Source organism: Gossypium arboreum, chromosome 3 (genome assembly GCF_025698485.1).
Source record: "Gossypium arboreum isolate Shixiya-1 chromosome 3, ASM2569848v2, whole genome shotgun sequence".
Taxonomy (NCBI): Eukaryota; Viridiplantae; Streptophyta; class Magnoliopsida; order Malvales; family Malvaceae; genus Gossypium; species Gossypium arboreum.
In genome coordinates this window covers 14,545,979-14,568,594 of record NC_069072.1, presented here as the reverse complement: position 1 = coordinate 14,568,594, position 22,616 = coordinate 14,545,979, and the positions used below count along the sequence as shown (strand labels likewise).

The 22,616-nt window shown below is 36.5% G+C and overlaps 1 protein-coding gene and 1 long non-coding RNA gene across 2 annotated transcripts; both read right to left on the bottom strand.

The window, feature by feature from the left end:
• Nucleotides 1-16,450: 16,450 nt before the first annotated feature.
• On the bottom strand, nucleotides 16,451-17,201 carry LOC128290271 (uncharacterized). Its single transcript, XR_008279956.1, has 2 exons — nucleotides 17,075-17,201; nucleotides 16,451-16,825 (listed from the first exon to the last, which is right to left on the bottom strand). It is a non-coding gene; the product is annotated as an uncharacterized LOC128290271 (long non-coding RNA).
• Nucleotides 17,202-19,278: 2,077 nt separating this feature from the next.
• LOC108475063 (uncharacterized) lies at nucleotides 19,279-22,325 on the bottom strand. The gene is made up of 7 exons (XM_017777069.1): nucleotides 22,121-22,325; nucleotides 21,984-22,036; nucleotides 21,738-21,790; nucleotides 21,310-21,603; nucleotides 20,752-21,070; nucleotides 20,547-20,667; nucleotides 19,279-20,159 (listed from the first exon to the last, which is right to left on the bottom strand). Exons 1-7 carry the CDS (start codon nucleotides 22,323-22,325, stop codon nucleotides 19,279-19,281), a joined length of 1,926 nt encoding a protein of 641 aa, XP_017632558.1.
• Between the last annotated feature and the right edge of the window lie 291 nt (nucleotides 22,326-22,616).

The window sequence follows — 22,616 nt, the reverse complement described above, 5'->3', positions numbered from 1 at the left end:
GAAACCCTGTACAGAGAGATATTCAAGTTGTAACGCGCGAAGGTCAGTGTAGTCGACCCCTGTAACATGGGCGACTTTAACTAATAAACTGTACCAATTGGCCCGACCAAAAATTCTAGAAATAAATCCATGGATGGATATATGAGTCTAAATTCAGGTAAAATTTACGGGATCAGTTTCCGAGTTGTGAAACTCGAGATATGATTTTTAAGACGACAGCGACGCAGTTTTCCAGCTTGCCTGGGAATGTCAAATTGGTCGGTGCCATAAGTGGTTTTGGCTTGTTAACCTCGTGTCCGACACCGCAGCGGTCTCGGGTTCGGGGTGTTACAATTTTATTGGTATCAGAGCTACGGTTTAGTCGATTCTAGGACTACCGTGATATGTTTGGGGTCTAGCTATACATGCCATTAAGTGATGAATTGATAGTGTGGTGATTTCTGACCATTTGACTTTGTGTTTGTGTATAGCAATGGATTCCGATCCCAACCGAGCAATAGCTGATGATGTGGAGAGTGTAGCGCCTGGTCCCGTGCAAGGGACAGCGCCGGCGGACTCTCAACCTATTGCCAGCAATCCGAATGATGAGGCTAAGCAAGCCTTTTATAATGTGATGAATGATTGGTTTAACCAATACATTCGAACTAACACGACTATTCCACAACCTCCATTCCCGACTAATGCAACCCCCGCACCTACAATACCTCCGGTAACTGACCAAGTAAGGTCAAGTAAGCCCCACCTCTGATTCGAAAACATGGGGCCACTGAATTTAAAGCTATGGATGATGACGATGCCGAGCAAGCTGAATTTTGGATGGACAACACTATCCGGGTGCTCGATGAGCTACCTTGCACACCCGATGAATGCTTAAAGTGTACTATCTCCTTGCTACGCAATTCCGCCTACTATTGGTGGAGTACTCTGACTTCTGTTGTGCCTAGAGAGCAAGTAACTTGGGAGTTCTTTCTAACCGAGTTTCGAAAGAAGTATATCATCGAGATTTATGGACCAAAACGAAAGGAATTCCTTGATCTTAAGCAAGGTTCTATGTCGATTACCGACTACGAACAAAAATTTGCGAGGCTTAGCCATGCGTGCTGAGTGCATTTCTTGAAGTGTGATGTAAACGCTGAAGATGGATGAACGATGATATAAAGTCGTATGTTGGCATTTTGGAAATTGAGAGTTTGCGGCTCTTGTCGAGCGGCGGCAAAGCCGAGGAGCTCGATATGGAGAAAAGAAAAGTGAAGTGGGAGCAAGGAGTTTCAGAAGAGGTCTTGGGAAGCCCTTCCACGATCATCAAAGAAATTTAGAGATGGCTTAGGCGGTCTAGAGACATTTTGGGCTTTTCTAGACGAGACCGCGATCGACCCCTATGGGCACGCTGAGTCACTTCGATCGCTGTGGTTGGCAATGATCGTCGAGACAAAGCGAGTGCCAATATTGTGGCAAATGGCATTCGGAGTTGTAGATTCCGTGACCGCTCTGTTACAAGTGCGGATCATCGATCATTTCATTAAGGATTGCCCGAGCTTATCTGGACAAAACGTAAATCAAAGTGGGAACCCGGTGCTACCACAACTCGAGGTAGGCCGTCTAGAAACACGGGCAATACTAGTGGCGGTCGAGAGGATCTAGAGATGCCACCATCGGATCGAGGCTCGTGCTCTGCTAGGACTTATGCCATACAGACGCGAGGATCTTGCCTCACCGGATGTTATTACCGGTATCCTCACTCTTTTCGATACTAATGTGATTGCTTTGATTGACCCTGGTTCTACTCATTCTTATATATCTGAAACCTTAGCATCCAAGAAGACTTTGCCCATTGAGTCTCATCGAGTTTGTATCTGGTGTCAAACCCTTGGGTCATTACGTGCTCGTCAACAAAGTGTGTAAGAAAAGTCCCTAGTATTTTGAAGTTCTTGTTTTCCGGCGGACTTGATGCTTTTGCAATTCGACGAATTCGATGTTATTCTTGGTTTGGATTGGTTGACCATGCACGATGCGGTTGTAAATTGCAAAAGCAAGACTATTGATCTCGAGGTGCACGAATAACGAGTTAATTCGGGTTGAGTCTACGAACTTAAAGGGATTGCCAGCTGTAATATCAGCAATGTTGGCTCGAAATACGTAAGAAAGGGTGTGAAGCATACCTTGCGTATGTTCTAGATGACAAGGAGTTAGAAAAGAAACCCGAATCTGTGCGGTGGTTTGTGAATACCGGATGTTTTCCACAAGAATTGCGGGTTTACCACTGTTCGGAAATAGAGTTTGGCATCGAATTGGTACTGGTACCATTCCAATTTCGATAGCTCCGTATCGTATGGCACCAACGAATTAAAGGAGTTGAAAGCTCGGTTGCAAGAATTGGTGGATAGAGGTGTTGCTCACCGAGTTTTTCACCTTAGGGTGCGCCGGTGTTGTTTGTGAAAAGAAGGATGGAACCATGAGGTCGTAGATCGACTATCGTCGACTTAATAAAGCGACGATAAAGAACAAATACCCGTTATCAGCGTATCGATGACTTGTTCGATCAAGCGAAGGAGCCTCGGTGTTCTCGAAAATAGATTTGAGATCGGGCTATTATCAATTGCGAATTCGAGATTCGGATGTACCCAAGACCGCCTTGAGCGAGATATGGTCTCTACGAGTTCCTAGTGATGCCATTCGGCTTACTAATGCCCTGCGGTATTTATGGATTTAATGAATCGGATCTTGAGACCATACTTGGATCGGTTTGTAGTCGTGTTCATTGATGACATCTTGGTCTATTCAAGAAATGAGACCGAACATCTTTGAACACCGAGGTTAGTCTTTGCAAATTCTACGGGATAAGCAATTATATGCTAAGTTAAGCAAGTGTGAGTTACGGTTAAGAGAGGTTAGCTTCTTGGGGCATGTGATATCTGCATCGGTATTCGAGTCGACCGAACAAAATTTCAGCCATACTTAATTGGAAGCCTCAGAAATATTCTTGAGGTTCGAGCTTTTTGGGGCTTCCGGTTATTACCGACGATTTGTATAAGGTTTCTCAACGATAGCCACGCCGATGACGGCTACTCCAAAAGGATGTTAAGTTGAATAGACGGAGAAATGTCAGAAAAGTTTCGATCAACTGAAGACTTATTTGACTAAAGCCCCAATTCTAGTGCAACCCGAATCTGGCAAAGAGTTTGTCATCTATAGTGACGCCTCCCTACTTGGGTTAGGTTGCGTATTGATACAAGAAGGTCGAGTTGTGACCTATGCGTCGAGGCAATTAAAGCCACATGAGAAAAATTATCCGACCCATGGTCTCGAATTGGCTGCCATCGTATTCGCCTTAAAGATATGGCGACATTACTTATTTGGTGAGAAGTGCCATGTGTATTCGGATCATAAAAGTCTCAAATATTTGATGACTCAAAGAGACTTAAATCTGCGACAAAGGCGTTGGCTCGGTGTTAAAGGATTATGAGTGGTCATTGACTATCACCGGGAGAGGCGAATGTGGTTGAGGATGCCTTAAGTCGTAAATCATTATTCGCTTTACGAGCAATGAATGTGCACTTGTCCGTTCGATCCGACAATGTGTCGATGAGTGAATTGAAAGCCAAACCATTATTGATACATCAAATTCGTGAAGCTCGTAAAGTCGACGACGAGTTGGTCGCAAAAGCGAAATTGAGTGTGTTTGAACAAGGACTCGAGTTTCAAATTGATGATGACGATTGTTTGAGGTTCAGAGTCGTCTGTGTGTTCCAAAGAATTGAACTTATTTCGATATCTTGAGCGAAGCCCATTGTAGCGAATGGCGAACCACCCGGAGTCTGAAGATGTACAACGATTTGAAACGTCGGTTTTGGTGGCATGGTATGAAACGAGACATCTCCGACTTTGTTTGAGATGTTTAATATGTCAACAAGTGAAAGCGGAACATCAAGTGCCTTGAGGATTACTTCATAGATCACGATACCCGAGTGGAAGTGGGATACAAAGTCTATTGTGACCGCCATTGTCGCAAGTAAGAAGGATGCGATTTGGGTCGTTGTAGATAGATTGACTAAGTCGGCTCACTTTGTCCCCGTGACGACGGGTTTTTCAATGGACAAACTAGCCGAATGACGTTTCTCAGTTGTGAGATTACACGGGTGCCTACTTCCATCGTGTCGGATAGAGATCCGAGATTTACCTCGCGATTTTGGAAGAAGTTGCAAGAAGCTTTGGGTACCAAGTTGCATTTCAGACCGCCTTTCACCCCCAAACCGATGGTCAATCCGGCGGATAATTCGAGATACTTGAGGATATGTTAAGATGTTGCATCCTCGAGTTCGATGGTTCATGGGAGCAGTGTTTGCCTTTGATTGAATTCGCGCACAACAATAGTTTTCAATCAAGTATTAAGATGGCACCCTACGAGGCTTTGTACGGTCGTAAATGCCGTACACCATTGTTTTGGTGAGCTCGGTGAAAGCAAAATTTTCGGGTGGATTTGATTAGAGATCTGAGCAGAAAGTGAAAGTAATCCGTGAAAGTCGAAGATAGCCTCCGATCGTCGAAGTCGATGCGCGAGTGCAAGCGTAAAGACATCGAGCATCGGGGAGATAAAGTGTTTCTCAAGGTTTCGCCTTGGAAAAAGATACTCAAATTCGGTAGTAAGGGCAAGTTGAGCCCGAGGTTCATTGGGCCATATGAGATATCCAAAGCGAGTCGGTTCGATTGCGTCTCGTTTGATATTGCCCCGAACTCGAAAAGATTTACGATGTCTTTCATGTTTCGATGCTTGACGCTATAGATCGATCCATCGCACGTGGTTAGTCCATCGGAGGTTGAAATTCAAGCCAATATGAGTTATGAGAAAGAACCGGTTCGTATCCTATCACGTGAAGTGAAAGAGTTGCGAAACAAGCGGGTTCCGCTAGTGAAAGTGTTATGGCTCAAACACGGGATAGAAGAAGCTACTTGGGAAACCGAGAACTCTATGAAAGAGCGATACCCAACCCTATTTACGGTAAGATTTTCGGGACGAAAATTTCTTAAGTGGGGAGAGTTGTGACACCCAAAATTGACCCTAGTCGGAATGTGGTTTGGGACCACAAAACCGAGGCGTAAAAATAATTTAAAATTTATTTTGATGCCTATAATATGTGTGTATTCATGTGTGACATTTTGATGGTTCGATTTAGTGTTATAAAGGTAAATTTCACTAGAAAGGACCTAGTAGTAAACTTTGAAAGTATGATGGGGAAATGTGTGATGACTAGTTGAAAATGCATGCAAAATTAAGGATTTGCATGTCAAATTCCCCAAAGATGGCATAGTGGCGGCCATGACATGGTTTATGGGCAAAGAAAACATGTTGAAACATGTTTTGTTAATGCATGATGTATTAAATGATAAAAAATTAATGATGTTGGATGAGAAATAAAAAATGTGTGTGAGTGTGGCATTTCCCCCCATTGCCGTGCAAGTGAAAGAAGAACAAGAAAAAATTGTTCATCCTTGTTCTTTCCTTTTGGCCGAAAATACTAAGGGAGGAGATAGGAGTTTTGCTTCATGCTTGGTTTGGAAGAGAACAAGAAGGAGATTTGGCTATACTTGTATCAAGATTAAGGTATGTTTGAGGTTGTGTCATGAAGTTCATGCTTGTTTTGGTTGCTAACTTGGCGTGCATGTTAGCCATGGTTCAAATCCTTGTTATGCCATGAAAATGGTATTTGGCCAAGGTTGATATTGTGTTAAAGCCATTGCATGCTAAATGTGAAGCTTGTTGATGATGCATGTAATGATGGATTGACTACTCTTGAAATTTCTTTTTAGTATTCTTGAGTAGGGCATTGAAATCTTTGTTTAACCATGACCGAAGTTGAAAGGGTATGGTTGTGATGTATTCGCCATGGTGCATTCATGAGCATGATTTACGCTTGTTACTTGAATGGTAAAAATTTGTGTTTTAGATGGTTATGAACACCTTGAGATTGACCATGCACCTATATGTGTATATGTTTGCACATGATGTTTTGGTTATGAAGTAAGTGATAAATATGTTTGCTTAAAGAAGAAAATGTTGAAGAATGATTGTGAAATTGCAAGTACATTCGGCCTAGTACACATATGATGTGAAAATCTTGGAATTTATTGTTGATTTGGTGCAAGTATGACTAAGTATAATCGGCCATATGAGTGCTTGATGCTATATTATAAGTATTGAGCTACAATATGTAAAGCATTAGCTAGTAAAATGTATGCCATTCATGTGTGGTGTTAAACATGTAATTGGCCTCAACATCAACATGCATAATCGGCCATGAATGAGTGCCTAAGAGGTTGTGTTGTTCGGCCATGAGTAAGCATGTTGAAGGCTTTGTGTGTTAAGTCGATTCATGAATTCCGTACTTATGTGACTTTAATGTCTAGTGAATATATGTGGGCTAAGTGCCTTGAGTTCTTCTTTTCGATACTCAAATGATTGAATCAAATTATTTGTTAAATTAAGCTCAAGAGCAAAGGGGGACCAAATCCGATAAAGGGAAGGAAAAAGTAGTCGAATAGCCATCGGAATCGTTCGACAACATCCGAGGTAAGTTTTCGAGTATCGAAACTTAGATTTTGATTCGATTGAATGAAGTAATAAGCAATCGAAATTCGCCCTTGTATATGGCCATTGAGCCGAAATGATATTTTGTTAAGTGAATTGTGCATAAAAGTTTTGTTGTGAAAATGAAACAAAGATGTGCATGAATGTTCGAGTGATATCGGGCTAAGCCGAAGGCAATTGTGTGCATTGTGATATCGGGCTAAGCCCAAGGCAATTGTGCGAGCTATGATATCGGGCTAAGCCGAAGGCAATTGTGCGAGTTGTGATATCCGGGTTAAGTCCGAAGGCATTTGTCGGGTTACCATAACGGGCTATGTCCCGAAGGTGTTTTGAGCGAGTAGCTATATCCGGATAAACTCGAAGGTATGTGATTCAAATTTATAAGCTGCTGGAAAATTTTCAATTAATGCACTTGTGAAATTCCCAACAAGGTATGTTTTGTGTGTGCTTTGCACACTATGAGTAAGTGCGTTGAATATTCGCTCCAATGATAAACGAGCTATCGGCCTTAACTAAGCCGTTGTTTGTGTATGAAAATAAGAGTTGGGATTGTGAAGTAAGCATGTCTTTGAGAAATTGTGCATATGAATTATTGTTTAGCTACTTGAATGCTATGCTTTGGTTGTGTGTATATTATGGCTCAAACTTACTAAGCATAAATTGCTTACTCCGTTTCTTTGTTTCTCTGTTATAGATTTTGCTCGTTAGCGATCGGATTCGGGATCATAGAAGTTGAAGTCAACCACACTATCAAAGCCCTTTTTGGTACTCCTTTAGTTGAGTTCGGATATGGCATGTATAGGACCACCCTCGGTTGTTTTAAGTACTTGTGATGTATATGTACGGCCATGCGAAAATGGTTCGTAAAAGTGGAGTATGGAATTTGACCATATGTGGTTTGTAATTATATTTGGTTTCATGATGTGATTATGGTTTGGAATGAGAGAGTTGGTCACATGATCAGCCATTGGAATGGCTAAATATGATCACATGTGGACCTAAGTATGACTAGACTATAGTTGGTCCATGGGAACTACAATATAGGTAAAGCCTACCTTAAAAACAGAGGCTGCCAGCTGCAGTGACGTAGATGTGAAAAATCACCAAAATTTGTAGGAATGGTGTTAAATAGTGAATAAATTATGTGATCGAACCTTGACGAGTCTATTTTCATATGAAAGTAACGAAACGATCATATGATCAGTATACCGAGAGATATTAAAGTTCTCGTGAGACAGGGCCGGAACGGTTTCTGGGTCCCCTGTCGCGGCTTTGAAAATTTTCCATAAATTATTCAGAATGAATTAGAAGTCATGCCTTATATGTGAAGATTCCTTTTTGAGTCTATTTTCATTGGAAACAAATGGTATCAGTATTGAAACCCTGTACAGAGAGATATTCAAGTTGTAACGCGCGAAGGTCAGTGTAGTTGACCCCTGTAACATGGGCGACTTTAACTAATAAACTGTACCAATTGGCCCTTCCAAAAATTCTAGAAATAAATCCATGGATGCATATATGAGTCTAAATTCAGGTAAAATTTACGGAATCAGTTTCCAAGTTGTGAAACTCGAGATATGCTTTTTAAGACGACAGCGACGCAGTTTTCCAGCTTGCCTGGGAATGTCAAATTGGTCGGTGCCATAAGTGGTTTTGGCTTGTTAACCCCTCGTGTCCGACACCGGCAACGGTCTCGGGTTCGGGGTGTTACATTCATTCTTACCAAATCTATACCTTGAGCAGCTACAGGAATCGTCTGAGGTATAGGAGGGGGTGGAGGAGGTTGAGCATTTGGATTTGCTCGAATAAATTCAGTATACCAATTGTTCATCATTTGGAGAAAGGCATCCCGAGCCTCATCTCCTTGTCTCAATGTCTCAGGTCTACTTTCCACAGGTGCGGTCCCTTGTGCGGGAGCTGGCGCATTACTAGCAGCATCATCAGCCACAGTTCCTTCAGGATCCATTACTATATTAAAACAAAACACGGTTTAGAATAATCAGGAGTCACCACACTATCACAATATTTTTATGGCATGCATAGCTAGACTTTTACACACACTTTATTAGTCCGAGAACCGACTAAATCATAGCTCTGATACCAGTAAATGTAACACCCCTTACCCGTTACCGTCGCCGGAATAGGATACAAGGTATTACCAGAACATAACACATACCATTAAACATAACCGAGATAGAAATATGTCATCCAATTTGATAGTGCATCGTATAACATATGTCTTGAACAATATTAGCCAACTTTAATGGCTTGTACAAAGTAGCTGGTCGAGTACTGTAACTAATATTTTAAACCTAGACAAATATGACACGTAACAAAATAATTAAGCCTACTATACATGCCATAATTCAAAACGTTTAGTTCAAATACCCTAAAGTATGATAGTGCGTGTAGATCTTCACGATCCTTAACTCCTGAGCAAGCTGGAGGACACTATAAGACAAAAGAGAGAAAACAAAGTAAGCTTATAGCTTAGTAAGTAAGTATGTAAATACTAATTAAAGAATCTAACATGTTTACACAACAATTCAAGTATATCTACTTTAACTTAACTATTCATTCCACTTTGATTAAGCTGTCTCTGCTGCGTCATATTCACTAAATAAATCATAACTCGAGTTAAAAAACTCGAAATTCAAATCCGTAAAATTTCCCTGAACCTAGACTCATAAATCTTATTGCTAATTTTTTTCTATAATTTTTGGTTCAGCCGATTAGTACATTTTATTAGTTAAAGTTTCCCCTGTTACACAGCTCGACTGATCTGACCTCTGTTCACTACGAATTGAATTTCTCTCAGTACACAATTCAAACAACCTTGAAGTCTGTTTCATTTAAAACTAGTCTCAATAAGAAATTTAGGCATGTAAACTATATTTCTTAATTTGCTTTGTACAATTTTTAATGATTTTTCAAAGTTGGAACAGGGGATCACGTATTCATCCTGAGCAAGTCACTTACAATTGTAAATATCTCAAAATATAGAATTCCTTTGCTTGCTCTGTTTCTTTTATATGAAAGTAGACTCATTAAACTTTAATTTCACATCTCATTCAACCTCTAATTATATTCCTCCTATTTTGGTGATTTTCAAAATCACATCACTGCTACCATCTAAAAACAGTTTTAATGTTAATTTCACTCTTTCACACATTCTTTATGCTAACCTCATTTTATCTTATAAATGTATATACCACAAATCATTTTCACCACATTTCATTCACCATAAGTGTAGGTACCACAAAACCATCCCGTTGAACAATTCGGGTCAATCCTCGATATTTAATGGTTTCATCACACAGCCCCACCATCATACTTCATTTAGTTCGGCTCTCTTGTACACATGGTGAACACTTAGTACCACTCATGCGACCTAGCCGATTTGTCTCGTAGCTCTCTTATCTACATGGTGTCCTTCACTTGGAATCACGCATGCGACCTAGCTACATTTATCTTTCACGTAGCTCTCTTGTCTACATGGGATACATCCCGTATCACACATGTGACCTAGCTACTACATGGTGTCTCGTAGCTTTCTTGTACACATGATGTGCACTCGGCATCATACATGTGACCTAGCTACGCCCTCTATTTCATTCGATCTCTCAGAATGTTCAACAGGATCTCTCTCTATATTTATTTCCATTCTTCCAATAATCGATTTATATTTTAACATCAGCTAGTATATTTATATAATAGGTTGAAATATAAGAATGTACATGAAATTATTGTAATATTTACATACAAACTTACCTTGGTGCAAAATGTGGAAATTTTGCAATTTAGTCCAAAACTTTTTCCTTCCCCCGTTCGAGGTCAATTCCACGCCTTTCTTAATCTATAATAACACATTTAGCTCATTTAATACTCATACTATTTATTTCAATCCAAAAATCACATCATGGAAAAATTACATTTTGCCCCTAACTTTTACAAAATTACAATTTTTCCCTAGGCTCGGAATTTAATTTCAGCCCTTATTCTTATGTTTTATGATATGCTGAACATTTTTCTCTTCTACAACAACATCAAATTCTCACTCTATCATATAGTTATGAACAATAGGTATTTTTACCGATTATGCCGTTTTACTTGTTTTCACTTAAAACCGAGTAGCACAAGTTGTCTAACATAATTTAAAACCTCATATTCTATCATAAAACATCAAAATACACAAATTTCACCTATGGGTATTTTTCCAAATATGAACCCTAGGTTAAATTATTACTAGCATAAACTTAATCGAGCTTCCGGGATTCCAAAAACGTAAAGAACATTAAAAACGGAGTTTGGAATCACTTACTATGGAGCTTGAAAGTTGAAGAAACCCTAGCTATGGAGAGAGGGAGAATTCGGCAGCAACTAAGGAGGATGATGATCAATTTTGTGTTATTTTTCCCATTTTATTTCATTTAATATCCAAATGACCAAAATGCCCTCCTTACTAAACTTTCAAAAATTCCTTCCATGTCCTAATTTTGTCCATGAACTTAAAATTGGTCAAATTGCTATTTAAGACCTCCTAATTAATATTCCAAAACAATTTCATACTAAAAACTTCCGGGATGCAAATTTTGCAACTTATTCGATTTAGTCCCTACTTTCAATTTAAGCACTTTAGGCATAGAATTTCATCACGAAATTTTCACACAATCATGCAATCATATCATAAACCCCAAAATAATTATAAAACAATTATTTCTATCTCGGATTTGTGGTCACGAAACCACTATTCCGATTAGGCCCTAATTCGGGTTGTCACAACATGGGCAGAGACATGGGCGTGTGTCTCAGCTGTGTGAAGGACACGACCTTGGGACACAGGCGTGTGTCTTGGCCGTGTGACTTTAATTTGTTCTTAGGTGACAAACAGAGAGTTACATGGGTTAGGGACATGAGCGTGTGTGACCACACGACCTACCCACACGGGCGTGTCCCAAGCCACATGGGCATGTGATCCCTGTTTTAACAAAAATTTTCTAAATGTTATAAAAATTTCTAAAATTCACGGTTTAGTCCTGAACCACTTACTACGTATGTTTTGGGCCTCGTAGGCTCGTTATAGGGACGAGATTGATTGTTAAAAAGTTTTAATTTGGATGGATATTTACGTCTCGGTTTTGTATGTTTGCTTGTGTTTAAGTCGGATAATGCCTCGTACCCTGTTCCGGCGTCGAATACGGGTAAAGGGTATTACATTTGATATTATATGATTTTGGTAGATGCATCTAGAAAATAATCACATATGTGTTATCAACTTGTAACTTATCGTTTATAAGATTACTTATTTAAATAATTAATTTTAAATCATGCAATTAAGGCAATTCATCTTGCTAATAAGTTATAAATAATTCATCTTGCTAATAATTTTAGAGAAATTATTGATTGAACGCCTCTTGTTAATGTCTAAATCATTACTTATGAGAACTAAACTTCTTATTTTAATATGAAATTATATTTATTTACGTGTTGTACGCATCGAGCTAATACGTTATAAATACTCTCCGTCACAATTGATTTTGGTCAAAAGCTAAATATTTCACATCTTTGAATTTTTGTATGTGTGTATATGTTCCAATTACTCCACCACAACAAAGATGAGTGAATACTCAAAGAAAGTTGGGAATATATATTAATTATGAGTCTCTTTGTATTATTATATATTTTAAATGTATTAGAGTTTCAATTATGACATGATTTGTGATTACTATTTTGATTTGATAGTTTTCTCGACATTATAGGGAAAGAAATAAGAACTTGTAATGAGTTAGAGGGAGAGTAATTTGAACCAGAAGTTCAACAAGGATAACTCATTACAAGTTCCAAATATGAAAATTCTCATAAAAGAAAATAATAAATCTAGATGATCATATAGTGAAGGCAAGATTTAAGATCAAAATAGTGAAAATAAGAGATCTCGATAAGTTATGTCAATTTAAGAAAATTTCAAACCAATAATAAAAGTGGTCGACAATGGTTTTGCATGCAATATTATTGTTGAAATAGTGAAATAAAAGGAGGATCTTGAATAAATCTATTGAGAAATATAGATATGGAATAAATTGATCAAAAGAAAAAGATGCAACTCAAGTACAATTAAATTTGTGAAGTTTTTGGACCAATAGTCCAAATATCTAAAGGTATAAAGCTAGTAAGGGTACAAATGAAATAGTTTTGCAAAATGAAATAAAATAATACAGCTTTTGCTAAGTCCTGGTATTAATTATGAAAAGATATAATATTCTTTTGTGGTGGATGTAATAACCTTTAGATATATTATTAAACTAGCAGTTCATAAAAGATTTAACTTGCATCTAATAGTTGTTGTTACAACTTTTTATGAATCACTATATAGTAAAGTTTATATTAAAATCATTGAAGGATTTAGAATGCGAAGCATATTGAAATTATCAGAAAATTATTCATTTATATGAATTGAAATATTTGAACATATGTGGTAAATTTGACTTAGTCAATAGTAGTTGAAAAAGGATTATAAAATGATCCAAAATACCTATTTGTATTTTTATAGAGGGATCGTGATTAAAATTTGTTATGATTATTGTTGAAACTCTTGAAGAGATCAAAATATATTTCCTCAAAAATTTTCCTCACTCATGACTTTCAAAAGAAGGAATTTATGCTTAGCAAATACGTTCAAATGGTCATTTTAAAAGCTAGTATTTAAGATTAAATACATAGAATATTAGATATTATGTGATGTTTTCATAAATAGGAGTAAATACGAGTTGTAATCTTTTTCCTTTAACCGAAGTTTTGTCCGATTGGGTTTTCTTTGTAAGGTTTTTAATGATGTAGCATATTATGCGTATTATAGATATATGCACTCTATTTCCTTTATTAGGAATTTTTTTTCCCACAGAGTTTTTATCTTAGTAAGATTTTAATTATACAAATTATCTATCAATGGACATTCAAGGAGAGTGTTATGAATATCTTATTAAATATATGTCCATCAAATTTAAGTAAGTTTTGATCTATTTTATTGATCTATTTTAAATTTTAATAATCATTAGAAGTAGATCTCTACTTTATTTATACTTCTTATTTATTTATACTTCTTATGCCTATAAATAGAGACTTTAGAAAAACTTTATAAATATCTCGATTAATCAATAAAAATATGCTCTCTCTTTGCTTTCCGATTCTCTTTATTCTTTATTCTCTGCCTTTTATTTTGTAAGAGGAAATTTTTTTATTGCTTTATTTATAGGAAAATTTTTGAGAAAAAATCATAATCATGTCAAATAATTTTGTGACCGAATCTTAATGTTTATCCAATGGTCAGAAGATCAATGAGGTATGTGTCAATTACACCTAATTATGATTGGGTCAAGTCGATGCAAAATATTAAGGTTTTTTTAGGTTCGTGTTCGGTTCGACTCGATAAATAAGTTTAAAATTTTGATTAAATCCGATCTTAAATTAAAATTGTCAAATTCGAATCTGCCTGTTCATATTAAATATTTTTAGATTATTTTTATATAAAAAAAACTAAAAAAAAGTAATTCTATCCAAGCAACGAAACAATAGTAAAACAGTTGATTTAAGCTAGCTGGGTCTACCCAAGTTAAAAAATTCTACTCAAGGCCCAGCTTATTTAGAAAGAATGTTTTATTATTTTTCTAATCTCATTTTTCGGACATATATTTTTATCTAAACTCTCTCACTTTTCAAACAAACTTTTAAACTTCAACAAATAGTGTAGTACATAATAGCTCTACTTTCAATGAACCGATGATCCATTCCCTTCTGGAATTCCGATGAGACTTCCAGCTCCTATCTTGCTCATGTTGCTTTTGGAAGATTCTTCCCAATTCAATTTTAACCAATCAAATGCAGGTGTTGTCCATGTAACTCCCACTATTGAAGGTGTTGGCACACTCATCAGCTTTTTCCATTGTTGTTTTTGGATTCTTATCACTTGATTGGATTTCCTTAAATACCAGAGGATTTATTGTCAACCAAAATTCACTAAGCATGAAGGAGAAAACAAAGTTCCAAGGAGTCATGTGCTGCCGGAACCATATTTTCGAGTTGGCATTCACGTCGACCCATTCTTTCCAATCCTGATTTGAATGAATAGCAATTTACTTGCATCCTTAACTTTTCCATGTCAGCAAGTTAATGACATTGTTAACTTTCTTTTTTTGTCCATGACCAGTTTGACAAACAACAATAATTCGAGAGCTTAATAAAGTGCAAAAGATAAAAAAAAAAAAAAAAAAAAAAAAAAAAGGAAAAAGCTAAAAAAATAGTTCAAGACCATATTTTCAATGTTTAAACTTAGCTCTATCTAAATTTTTACTGATTTACTTCAAAATAAATTTAATTTTACAGTAGAAAAACTAGTTCCCGCTATAGCTTATACTATATAGATTCACAATTAAAAAAAATTTATAGCATATATAAGTAAAGATGTAATTTTAAATCAAAATAAATTATAGCATGAGTGAAATTTTTGAAAATTTATTTTAAATTAAATTTAACATGTAATTTTAAGATTTATCTTTAATTTATATATTTTATTTTATAATTATTTTAGGATAAATTATTTGATTAATCATTCAATTTTTAGAATATTTTCATTTTGATCATTTAAATAAAAATTTACAATTTAATACCACAGTTGGCTGCATATGCCACGTGATTTTTATTTTTTTTACCACTTTTAACCCAGCACTGTTCATCATCATTTTCTTCCTTAATCCAATTTTTTTCCCCTAGATTGACAATGCCAAGAGTGACACCCCTTTCTCTTACCTTCCTCATGCAGCGTGTACGAGACCGAGAGTGAAAGCCAGTTCTGCATTACTTTTCAAAAGCACTTCTGGCTCCAAAAGCACTTCTGGAAGAAAAGCTGTGCAGAACAAACTACTTTTGGCTGAAATTTTTAGCTTTTCAGAAGTGTTTTTGAAAAGTACTTCTGAAAAGGAGAAACTAAAATTTTTAACTTTTCCTCTCCCAAAAGCACTTTTAGTGCTTAATTATTTTTTTACCCCTCCAATAACATATTACTTTTCTTTTTTTCTTGGTACTTAATTACAAATGTGTTAAAATCATTAATTAAAAATAAAAATATATATTTTTAAAATACTAATTACAAATATTTAATAGTTAATTTAAATATTTAAAATATAATTTATATATTCTAATTAAATTTTATAAATAATTAATATTTATTGCTTAAAATATATAAATTTATATTTTATATTAAAATATTAACAAGAAATTACAATAATTTTTTATATTCTTACTAAAATATAATAATATTAACTAATTTAAATATTATTTAAATGTATATTTGTTACTTGATAATAACATGTCTAAAATTGACATTTTATTTCTCAAAAGCATTTTTTGACAACAATGCTAAACACTCAAATTTTAAATTAAATTTTTCAAAAGTACTTCTCAAAAGCACTTTTCAAAAGGATTGCCAAACTAACCCTGATGACAAAACTATTTTAACCAGCTTCCTTATATTATGGCCTGCAATTGCCAATCCAAATATCAACATGACAATAACTAAAAAAAGAACAAATTTTTGTGCTAAGCTACAAACAAACTAACAAATCCATCGACTATTAATAGATTACATCAACTTGAACCTGTTAGGAAAAGATGAAAAAGAAATTTATTTATAAATATGAGAAGAGAAAACAATGATTTAACCTTTTGCAGCACTATTACTAATCTGAAATTTTGATTTTCTCATGCAGGAAATCCCAAGTCAATTGATGTAGCATTCACTATATGCTTTACTTGAAATCGTTTTCTTTCTCAGAAGAAGTAAACAAATAAATAACAGCATAACCAGAAATCGAATTGTATATATGCAAAAGCTTATCTGAGTAAACTATATAACACTACTGTTATAGATCACTAAGAAAAAAAAAAGCTTGTAAGTAAACTACATCAGTTATCACATATTAAATTCCTAAAAATTTAAAGCATTTCGCTTCGTTTTCACAATTTGGCAGCAAACGATGCGAAATCAAGTCCGAATCATAGTATCATACCTCGACTTAAAATTTATTATTACAAAACGATCAAAGTTGATTGGCAATGGAGATCTCGTTGACTTCATTTGCATCGAGCCAAACCTTTCATTTTCCACACTATAGAATGCTCTCTGAGAGTTGTTTTTGAAGCTTAAGCGAACTCATCTCTCCCTCCCTCCCTTTGGTGTGCACATACCTGCTGTTAGCAAAGAAAGAAAAGAAAGAAATGGCTTGGAGAGAAAAATTGATTCAGGAGGAAGAAGATGAACAGTGCTGGGTCAAAAATTAAAAAAAAAAATGATGACTAATCAGCTGCCCTTGGAGATTTAAGGTCTGGAGGACCAAAATGAAAGTCTTCTAATGGAGGTGAGAAAATTACAAAAAAAAAATATTTGTATGATCAAAAAAAGTACATCCTAAAAATTAGGTGACCAAATAAATAATTTACCTTTATTTTTATCATTAAAATTGTATATCGGCTCGAGCCAGGATTTGAATAGATCAAATCTACGGAACCAAGCAGACAACTCTACTTTTAGAGAGACCTAATCTATTACATTTTTTCATTTTTCTTTTTTTGCTGGGCTTGCCGGTTTGGGCTTCTTTATGGGCATGCAACCCTCATTCTTCAATGCTTAGAAAAGACCTCATGTTTGGCTTTACAGAGTTAAAAAAGTCGTGATTGATTGATACGTTACAAAGGATTTGGAAGAATTTTAAGCATTCACACGTCATGATTATGGTAATCTAAAGGTCAAATTTTGAAGCACGCTGCTAGTCCTTATGCTTACTACTAATAATTCTATTCAAAAAATAAATAATATTTGTAGTCAGAGCTTAATGTTGCAAATCAACAATAATACTTACAAATTAATTTCATCACATACATCATACATGGTAACTCGGCTCTGTCTATGGAATTAAATCATAGGTAGAAAATAAAAGAAAATGGATGCGTGAAAGATACGATATGGAACATTCTTAGCTAAAATGGGACCCATCGAATGGGTTTTGGATAGGGACGAAATGGGTCCCCCTTTTACATTGATCAGCCAATCCGCGGAATGCGGCGACCAGATAATATTGGGCCCCACGCATTCGGTTCGAAAATTTTAGGAGCGAGTAAGGCCCCCCAAGCCAGCACTTCTACCTTTTTATTCTCACGTGGTTACCACGTGTCGCGGGGGGCTAACTAAGATAAACCCACGATCTTCCCTTATTGAGGACGACGTGGACGGATGATGAATATGGGCCCCACTTCGTGTTTAGGTCGTTTGCGAGGATACGATGCGGGAGTGTTACACGTGTTTCCATGTCCGTACCGGGTGGTGGGTGGAAGTTGGGACGAGTCGACGGAACGCTGTGGAATTTACATAATTTTTTTTTTCCTTTTCTCTTAAGGAATAAAATAAGAAGTTGTTATTATTTCTTTTAAATTAACACAACGCTCTCTGTTTAAATAAATTACGGTAATGCTACTTCCGTTTTTTTTCCATATACCTCATATTAATCCAAAACATAATTGGAGTGACAAATTTTAATATACAATAATAATTAAATTACAGATTCAATCCTAGTTTAATTGATATAGTTGTTATCCTAATATTTTTTTTGGTAAACAAAACAATCGATTACATAAAATGATTCATGAGAGAGTTATCAACAAAATTATCGTCCTGCAAAATATCTTTTATCCTAGAAGGAGGAGACTCGAAGATACGCAGGGAGGAACCACTTGACAGGGATATTTTAGCCAAAGCATCAGCAACCCGATTGGTTTCTCTCGGAACATAAGTCAAGAACCAATTTTCTTCAAAAGCCAAAATTTGTTATATCCTCTTAATAAGTGCATTATTAGAACCACCAGCCTTGCTTTCACTAATCAAGATCACATTCTCAAGATTATCTAAACGAATGATGACCTCATTATAGCCTTATTTTTTAGAGATGAGCAAACCATCCAGCAAGCCCCATAGTTCAGCAGTGGCGACAGAGCATTTCCCCAAGAAGTGAGAAAAACCAAGGATCCACTTCCCTTTATTGTTACGCAGCACACCACCTACAGCAGAAAGACCAGACACAGAGTGAACAGCACCATTAGTATTAAAAACTACATACATACCTGAATTCTGGCAAACTGAGAACTGCTTCGGCTGCAAATCCATTCCTTCATTAAAAGAGTAAAGAAAATGTTTTACCCAACTAAAAGAAGCACTGATAATATCCTTCGAACTCAAGCCAGTTCCTTGAAAAATAATTAAATTTCGATTCTTCCAAATGCACCAAAGAATGATCCCAAAGAGGCAAGGCCAAGACCCATCGCTCTGCCTATTGGAAGAATGAAGTTGCAAATTCGAATTAAGCCAATCAAACATAGTAACAGAGAAAAAATTCCTAAGCTAGGAAGTAGGAATGATCTGATGCCAAATTTCCTTTACAAATGCACAGTCTCTAAGAATATGCAAAGCATCCTCTATGGAATGACCATAAAGTTGACATGACGCGTCCTGCTCAATACCCCTTCTAACTCTCTCCGAGTTAGTTAAAAGTCTTTGTTTGAGATTAACTAGAGGAAATGTTTCACACGATGCGACTTTGGAATTTTCCAAATCTTTTTCCATTTTGTCTCTTACGAATGCCAAGATTCCTCTTTCAAAACATGAAAGCACTCTTCACAGACGTCGTTCTTGACCAAGAGAGACAATCCGATCCAGCCTGAATCATGGGAGGAGGAATGCTAATGATGCGCTCCACCACATCTTCAGGTAACCATAATCTAAAAAGGGCAAGATTCCACACCCCATTAGGCAAAACCATCTCACTAACAGTGGTCTTAGGATCGAAAAAACCATATCCCGACACATAATTTTTGAGAGGTCCTTTATCAGGAACCCAACAACCCTTCCAACAGCGAACAGACTTACCATCACCAATGGACCAAATCATAAAGCTACGCAACAGAGGCCAAGCTCTAGCAACAGCTCTCCACATATAAGAACAATTGCTCCTTATAATAGAGTCAGGCATACTCTCCTTCATTCCATACTTGCCTCTTAGAACTTGAACCCAAAGAGTTCCAATCTTAAAAATAAGATTATAACCAAGTTTCATCATAAAAGCACTGTTCTGATCACTCAAACGACGAAAACCAAGGCCTCCATTATCTTTAGGCTGACAAAGGTTTTCCCATTTAACTAAAGCTATCTTCCTTTTACTTTCCGTGGCCCTCCAAATGAATTGTCTTATAAGACCTTCAATAGTGTCACAGACTCCCTTAGGAACAAGGGAAGATTGCATGAAATAGCTTGGAATAGCCAACAGTACGGACTGTGCTAAGGTGACCCTTCCAGCAAAAGAGAGGCTTTTAGCATCCCAACTCGAGAGTCTATTCCGAACTTTTTCCACCAAAAAATCCAAGATACTCTTGGTAACTCTTATATGAAAAAGAGAAACCTCGAGATAATGACCTAAGTTATTAACTTCGTGAAAACCGAGTATGTCCTTGATCTCATTTCTTGAAGATATATTAACTCCTACAGAGAATAACACATTTGTTTTCTTAGCATTAACTTTGTGACCAGAAATCTCTCAAAATTTACTAAGATACTTCGTAAGGAGACCACTGTGCACCACGTCGACTCTACTAAAGATCACTAAATCATCAGTGAAGAACAAATGCGAAAGACTCAGTCCAGATCTTGAAAGCCGAATAGGACTTCACTCCTTTGCTAAGATGCTACCATGGAATCTATGACCCAGCCATTCCATGCATAAAACAAAGAGATATAAAGACAAAGGACACCCCTGATGAATACCTCTTACCTGCTTAAACTTCTGAGTTGGCTCACCATTCCATAGGACCTGTATAAAAGAAAGCTTGATAGCATTCATAATAACTTTAGTCAAATGAGAGGGAATACCTGCTGTAATGAGCGAAGCCTCCACAAAGTCCCATCTAACCATATCGTACGCCTTTTCCAAATCTATCTTAATAGTCATCCACTGGAGGCTCTTCTTAACTCTCATAGTGTGCAAAAATTTCTGAGCGAAAATGACATTATCAATAATGTTTCACCCAACAATGAAACCTGCTTATTCTTGGCCAATGATCTTCGAAAAGATAACCTTAAATCTATTAGCAATAATCTTCATGACTAACTTGTATAGGACAGAACAAAGACTAATCGGCTTGAATTGAGAGAAATTTTCTGGATTCTGAACCTTGGGAATTAACACAATAAGAGTATTATTAAATTCAGGATCAATGATTTCACCATCAAAGACATTTTTAACCCAATCACATATGTCCTCTCTAATAATCTCCCATTGCTTCTGAAAAAAACCAGCCTGAAACCCATCACTACCAGGGGCTTTAAAAGGTTCCATGTCAAAGAGAGCAACCTTAATTTCTTCACTCGTAACATTACGCCCAAAAAATCCACATCTTCAGAGTTTAAGCCAGGAAAAGCACTATGAGGCAAATTACCTGCCGAGTTAAGGTCTTCTCTATAGAGTTTCTAAAAGAAATTAACCACTTCCGACCTGAGTATGTCTTGATCAAAAATCCAATTCCCATCAGCACCACGTAAGGCCGTGATTTTATTAGACTTCCTCCTCTATAGAGTATGTCTATGAAAATAGTTAGTGTTTCGGTCCCTCAGTTTTAACCACTCACATTTCGACTTTTGCTTCCAGAAAATCTCTTCATGATAAAGAATGCTTTTAAGCTCCTCCCGGATTATAAATTCTTTATGCCGAAGAGAATTAGACTCTAAAAGATCCACGGTACGTTGTACATTGGAGAGCTTGTGCACCAAACGACGTTTCCTTTGGCTAATATGGCCATAAACACAATTATTCCAGTTCGTAAGTCTATCCGTGAAACAAGCAATAGCATTGGTCATGTTCCCATAAAAACTCCAATTTTCCTTAACGAAATCAGAGAAATTATGATGTGGCAACCAGCTAGCCAGAAATCTGAAAGGACGATTAAAAACATTCCTAACCTAAGAATAAAGATTCAGGAGGAGCGGACGATGATCAGACTTAATCCTAGGCAAATGAGTCACCACACAGTCAGGAAATAAATCTAGCCAACTCCCATTGCTCACTGCCCTACCAAATCTTTCCGAAAGAGTACCACGATGCCACATAAAAGGAGGTCCTTGAAATCCCAGATCATGCAGATTAGCTTTATCCATAAAAGCTCCAAAAGACTAGCATCTGTGGCCTTTGATATGACCACTTTTTTTATCAACGGAGGAAAGGATAGCGTTCAAATCCCCAATAGCCATCCAAGGTTCATCTCAAATAGAAACTAAGCGGCTTAAATCATTCCACAATATATTCCTTTTCACCTTATCTAGGCTCCCATACATAAAAGCAATAAGAATCGACCTTGGGAACGAGTCTGAACAAATACGAATAAGAATAAATTGAGAATGATTCCTCACAACCTTCAGATTAATCGAACTCTTCCAACCTATCCAGATACCTTTCGAGAAACCAACTGCTTCAACATAATGTGCCTTATCCAAGCCAATCTTCGCAATAATTAAATCAGCTTTTGACCCACTAATGCGTGGTTCTAGAAAACTAATAATGTTTGGCTTGTATTGAAAATTATATTCGCGAAAAGCACGCAAGAACTTATCCGACGCACATCCATGTGCATTCCAAGACAGAATAGATAAATTCATGGAATAAATAAATAAAAAAAGATAAAATGAGGAAAACTTATCTTATTGACAAGCAGAAGAAGAAATATCCGCTTCCTCTTCAAGGTGCTTTGACAAATCCTTAGTAGACTACTTCTCAATTTCAGAAGTAATAAGAGTAGCAGCCCTCTTCATAGAATCAGCAAAAGAGACCCAGGAATTTTTAGAAATTTTAAATCTGTTACCTGAACCCTTTAAGGTTTTGTTAAGCTTCCAACCACATTTAGAAACAGACTTTTTAGCAATTTGACTTTTACAACCCACCTTAACAAG